The 6667-nt window shown below is 41.7% G+C and overlaps 1 protein-coding gene across 2 annotated transcripts in view; it reads left to right on the forward strand.

Annotated features, from left to right (window-relative positions):
- Slc2a2 (solute carrier family 2 member 2) overlaps positions 1-1388 on the forward strand; it is a 27075-nt gene extending 25687 nt beyond the window's left edge. For both annotated transcript variants that reach the window (XM_051157000.1, XM_051156999.1), the window contains exons 10-11: positions 1-59; positions 141-1388. The exon at positions 1-59 is cut by the window's left edge and continues 145 nt beyond it. In XM_051157000.1, the coding sequence (XP_051012957.1) occupies positions 1-59; positions 141-341 (260 nt within the window). In that variant the 3' untranslated portion in view covers positions 342-1388. The remainder of the gene's footprint in view (positions 60-140) is intronic.
- The last annotated feature ends 5279 nt before the right edge of the window (positions 1389-6667 follow it).

Genomic DNA, 6667 nt, shown 5'->3' on the forward strand with positions numbered 1-6667 from the left:
CTGCCTTCTGCAACTGGGTCTGCAATTTCATCATAGCACTCTGCTTCCAGTACATTGCGGTAAGCGCCCACACTGTGCAAGCCCACGGCTCTCAAGGCAGGCCACACAGCTGCTGACTCGACTCTTTGCTCTCGTTGCAGGACTTCTGTGGGCCTTACGTATTCTTCCTCTTTGCCGGGGTGGTCCTGGCCTTCACGCTGTTTACATTCTTTAAAGTTCCAGAAACCAAAGGAAAGTCTTTTGAGGAAATCGCTGCAGAATTCCGGAAGAAGAGTGGGTCAGCCCCACCCTGCAAGGCTGCTGTACAAATGGAATTCCTGCGGGCTTCAGAGACAGCGTGAGGATGGCCTGCCTAAAGCCCAGGAACAGACACGAGGGGAATCACATGTTCCCCTCTTAACGGATTCTTCACACGTGTACATCTACACCCGAGAGTATTGTTCCATTCCTTTTGAAGAATTCGTACAGACTCTGATTAGAAATGTTAACAAATATTACCAACGGAAGTATTTTTTTTAACTTACAGCATCTATTTTTGATGGCAAAGGCTGTTATTTGCTACTCTACAGGGAAAGTGTGCTGTCATCTTCTTAGTCCTGTTCGCTTTTGTCAAACTGAAATTGAAGTGTTTTCGATATATCGCTGCTTTTAAAGCATGTGACTAAGAAACCTGAAGCTATAACTGATGTGTGTGTGTGTGTGTGTGTGTGTGTGTGTGTGTGTGTGAATTTTTTTTAGCCCCAGAACGGATGCTAAATGACATGGCTAAGGCCCACCAGGCTCACACTCAAACTGACTTTTCTGTTGTAATTCAGCTTCTGTCGTATGTATTAAGAGCTTGTGTTTTGCTTTAAACTATTTTTCTGAATTTTTATATAGAATAGCTGAGTATGTTAAACTATATTTGTGATAACAAACCTTTTTATAGCTACCAAAATCTCCCTACAGCAAGAGAAAACACGTTGGTTTCTTTGTTTGGTGCATTTTGCAAGGTTTTCCTGTCCTCAGAGCCTAGACTATCTGTTAATATTGGTGTCTAACCCACACTGCTCCCTCCCCTCCTCAGTCCCTCGTGTTATACTTTGACTTATTTTTAAATTGCCCATAGTGTTTTTGTCTGAGGTGGGATAAGATACACTAAGTCAGGCATCTTGCATATGGCCTCCAAACTCTAATAAACTGGATCAATCTCACAGGAAAATCTGCAGTAAAATGTTGCTTTGTTTGAAAAAAATCTGTCAAAATTTTTTAAATTATGGCATCTCAAAAGAAGTTTACTCTCAGACCTCATCAAAGCCCCTCTCCTCTTTAATTTCTCTGGAAACACCTAGCAGGTTCCCTGACATGTAACAGTCACCTTTCACCAGTTTCTCTTTGTCTTTACCACGCACAGGTCCTATATAAACAATCTTATTGCAGGCACTAACATTCACTGTTTGCTACCAGTGTGCCCAGGGCAAGTGCCCTCACCTGTGTAGGGAGCGCGCACAGTCCTGCCCTCACTACAGTGAAGGGTGCACAGGTCTGAGGGGCAGCACGCGGCTAAAATGTCTCCAAGCTGTTTTGCCCACAAAGTCGAGCAGAAGATCAATCATTTATGGCTGGATGGATGATGGATAGACAGACAGATGGACGGATGGATAGACAAACAGATAGAAAAACACAATTTTTTCACTTTGGGAAGAGGTCGAGTCAGGATCTCGGCAGCCTTGTCTGGGCTCCCGAACCCCTGCCCTGATTCCCAACATGCAGGGTTCCAGACGTGTGCCACCCTCCCACCCTGTGAAAAGCACCTTTTAAAAAAGTTACTCCTGATATGTGAAAAATCTCACTGGACACCTGTTTCTTTTTCTTTTTTTCCTCTGTTCTGTCTCTCCCTTCCTTCTTTTCTCCCTCCCTTTCTCCCTCTTTCTCTGCCCCCATCTCTCCATTTAAGAAAGTTTGTGTAGACTTCTGTGATCTGGAACTGCTATAAAGTCAAGTCTGGCTTCAAACTTGTGGTAACCCTCCTGCCTCTCTCTCTCCAAGGTGTGGAACTACAAGCCTGTACCCCATGTTTGACCCTTTCTGGTATTTCTTTGTTTTTTCTCATTCAAATTTGTTCAGTCCAAACCAACATGAAATTATTTCTATTTTTTTAACCTTGAATTTTTTTCTCCTTTGGGGACAGTTCGGGGTTTGTTTTCTTTCTTTCTTTCTTTCTTTCTTTCTTTCTTTCTCTCTTTCTTCTTACTTGAAAATTCAGGAGTTAGTCAATAGTAAGCTGAAGTAGTTCAGCAGATTCTTACGCTAGGCTGTGGATGCCGAACAGAACGGAAGCTCTCTGCAGAGGGAGGGCAGGGGCTCTTGGCCTCGCTTCTGGATGTGGACAGCCCTGAGAAGCTCAAAGTTCCAGTAAGTGATGCAGGAACTTAATGTTTTTACATGAAGAGTGTCCTTTCTACCAAATCACGGGCCCTGGCCCCACTCTCTGAGGAAAAAAAGTAGTAAAAGATCGTTTTGAAGTTATAACTACTTATTGTAACTGACCACAAACTCAAGCTATTGCAATCCTGAAGTTTTCCATCTCAGAGAAATGTAAGTACCCTCCAGTGTGCTCCTGGCTGAGACGGGCATTCCCCACCCACTGCTGTACCTACCGAGACCAACAGATGCTGAAGACCTCAGACAAAGGGGTGCATCCTCCTAAATCCTAACCTATCTCTAAGTCACTTAAAAGACGACGTCAGCACTATGAAAATAGTCATTATACTCTCTGGCTTAGAGAATAATGCCAGGAAAAACATGCATGCATGCTCATTGCAGATGCAGTTAAAAACTGCATCTAAAAGCACAGAACGACCAGTATCAATAGTCAACTGTATGGATACGCTGAAGAAACATTAAAGGGAAACAAAAAGTAAATAAAGCTTCATACAGCGATGACCAATGTACTAGTTAACATCATCTTCTTCTCCTTCTGGCTCTACTCATACTAATTTCCAGGAAATTTAGATGTGAGTTTGGACATTCAATTCCCAGGTATCATTTTTGTAGCAATATTTTCATACGAAGGCAATTTTTCTCCCTTCCTGGTCTGGCCACATCGCTGCTGCACCATGTTACTGCCTGCTGTCCAGGCTCACAGGAAAAGGTCTTGTCTAAATTCCCACCCCCAGCCTTCCTGGACGTGGTCTGCTGTGTGGTACATTCTAAGCTGTAGGGAGACGATGTTAGGGAGCTCACAGTCTAATGGCAAATTAAGGAAGACAAGGGAGTTTGCTCGCCTTTTGCTTTCCTTCAGCTGTGTATGCTGGAGGTGGGTATGACATTTTTTCCTACCTCAGCAAGCTGCCCTGAGGGGCAACTGTAACGCGTTAACTACGGCAGGGCATAGCTATCGGACGCTCCACAAGACTGCCTAGAACTGGTGTTCACAGAAATGCTGTCAAGATAAAGATGGTGGCATATCAGACAGCTCCAGCTCTTCTTTCTAATAAAAGGAGTTTATAAGTTCAAGATAACAGTTTTTTACTTTGAGGAAAAAATATCACAAAATAAGCCAATGATAAAATACCACAGAAGATCCTAATCTAACCCCTAAAATTTATGTATAATTATTTCCAAGTTAGCCAATCTGTAATAGTTTTATTTTAAACTGTGCTTTTGTCTAAGTTATGCTATACTAAGGGGCCTATGTATAATATTATTTCTTTGGATAATATTAAAAAACAAAACAAAATACTGTGCATTGCATGTCTGTAATATATATAAAAGGATTATAATAGCAAGACAAAAATCAAAACTTGTTTAAGATTTTTAAAAACTATAAAAATGTTATTTATCAAGATATATGCACCAAACACATTTATTTGCCAGCTTGTTGCACATGTAGTAAACGAAAACTTGTTAGGTGATATCTGTGTGCTAAATGGATACAGCTAATAAAGTGCAAGGCACATGGACATGTGATTTGTCGCTAAAATTCTATACTAAGAAAACAAGGAGGGGTTTTCACCAGCCACTCTGACCACATCTAACTTGTTGAACATGAAAAAGTTGTCATAAAGCGAAACTGCTCTTAAGGTAGAAAGTTACGTACGACCAATATTTTTTGCCCTTAAATATATTTCTGAAAGATGGGTGCTGTTTACTTTCATATGGAAAATGACCACATTAATAAGAAAAATTATTGTATTGATTTACTGTGCATGTTCTTTTTCTCAAAGTATGTTTCCTCATTCTTATTTTAGAGATTAAAAAATCAACTATTCTTTAAGCTCAAATTTTATTTCCAACTGGCTGTGGTTTTATCAGTGATAACTACCTTAAAGGCTAGGCGTGGTGGAGGAGGAATGAAGAACTCCTTTTGGTGAAATACACTTAATTCAATAGCTTCTTGTTCCGACACCTGGCATGAGCAGGGTAGTTTTGAGCCTTGTCAACAGTACAAAGACTGGGAAACATGGCTCCACTCCTCAGTCGGCTGTGCTCTCATCACAGGATTGAGACTCAGCGGCAACGGCTTCAGTGTTACACACAAGCACAACCAGAACTGCAGCTCAGGACCTCCAAACTTCTAATGTGACATTTAATATTTCTCCTCTTACATTTAAATAAGCGACAAAGATGTAACTCTTCAGAATGTGGTATATATTGCCATTAAAGTTACTGTTCTCAGGGCTGACAAGATACATCATGAATATATGTACTTGCTCCATAGACAGACAAACACACACACACACACACACACACACACACACACACACACACACACACACATGAGAGAGAGAGAGAGAGAGAGAGAGAGAGAGAGAGAGAGAGAGAGAGGGAGCACAGACAAAGCTTGCTATTAGGAGGAAGACAGAAAGATAGGAGAAAGGTAATAATGTAGAGACAGCATAGAAGAATTGGGCTTACTCCTATTGGATACCCAGCCTTCAGCAGACAAGCCTGCGATGAGATGGGCTCCTGCTCTGAGCAGGAGATGTGATCATTGACTTGGAGGGCCAGCCACATTGCATGGCTGAACCTTCATCGCAGCATGTGTACGCTGGGAACAAAACTTGGCAAGAGCAGCAAGTACTCTTCATTGCTGGCCCCTATAAACTAATCTCTAAAAAGAAAAAGAAATGCAAATGCCCAACAAATATATATGTGAAAAAAATGTTTAATCAAAACTATGGGAGCTTTCATCTTACCTAAGTCAGAAATGACCACCAATGCTAGTAACGACGTGGGGGAAATAATCCCTTACACACTCCTTGTGAGGATGTACATTAATGCAAGCACTGTGACAATCAGTATTTGTGAAAAAATATAAAGTAAAACTTCCATATGATCCAGCTTCCCCACTCCTGGGTACAGACAAGATGGAAACTAAGAATATCACAGAGATAGAAAGATATTCATGCGTTTGCAAGAGTATTCACAATGGCCAAGATAAGGAAATACGCTAGATGGCCATCAGAAAAAAATGAATGGACTAAAAAACGTGGCACACACAAGCATATGCAGTGAAGTATTGCTTCCACCATGAAGGACAATAACATTTGCCATTGCAGAGAAAGAGATATTTAGCAAACTAAGGACGGCAGCTACATAAAGGCAAATATGACAAATTTCCTCTGATATGAAGAAAACATACACACATTATTCTGTCTACCCATCTCTCTATCTTATGGGCATATACACACTCACTATTCTGTCTCTGTATATATCTTACACACACAAACATGCCCAAACACGCGCACGCGCGCGCACACACACACACACACACACACACACACACACAATTTTTTAAAGGAAAAAGAGACATCCCTAAATGAAAATGCCAGCTTCTGTTCACAGTCTCTGGGCCGATATTGAAACTACCTTTCCAGATCTGTCAAGGAGGCTTGACTGCACTTTACCATCATTTCAAAAACTCCCAAGGGAGAGTCATTAATAATTAATAAGAAAATAAAACATCAGAAATACATATACTGCAACTACATATTGTAAATTTCTGGGTTAGTGAGAGTTGAAGATGAAGGCTCCAGTACCAGCCCCTCACCCCCGACTTCAGCACAGCAGAAATGAACCCGCCAAACTGATCTCAAGCTACTGTGTGACCTTGGGAGAGCAGGCTGAAAGTGGCTACCCCTGGGTCTACTGTCACCCTGCAATCAACACCGTCAGCACTGACTCCACAGAGAACATCTGACAGCCAGTCCAGTTCAAACTTGTTCCCAAGTGACACCAGTGATTATTTTTATCTCATGATGTTACAGTTTAACTAAGTCACTAATGATTAAGACAGTTGTAGAGGCTGAGCAAGCCCCACTAGCTAAATGGCGACTGCACTTTAGTTAACATGCAAAGGATGTCTGCTCCCTGCTGTTAGCTAATGACGCCTTCTAATTAAGAGCACTTGGAGAAAAGTGTCCTGTCAGCGGGAGCCGGAGGTTGTTTGCCTAATACATTAGGACGGCCCATCCGGTCTCTTCTGCTTCATCAAATAAGTAGCTGGACTTATCCCCCCCCCCCCCATTCTCATTCTTTCATTCTAAAAGTAATTTAGTTCCTAATTCAAAACCCTCAAACACTCTTTCCTGTGAGCAGTTTCTGGAACTGACATGTGCTAGGCTGTTTTACGCACATAGCCCCAATGTTATTTACTCGCCTCCCACTCCGCCTTGCAAAGAGC

This window comes from Acomys russatus, chromosome 15 (genome assembly GCF_903995435.1).
Source record: "Acomys russatus chromosome 15, mAcoRus1.1, whole genome shotgun sequence".
Classification (NCBI taxonomy): Eukaryota; Metazoa; Chordata; class Mammalia; order Rodentia; family Muridae; genus Acomys; species Acomys russatus.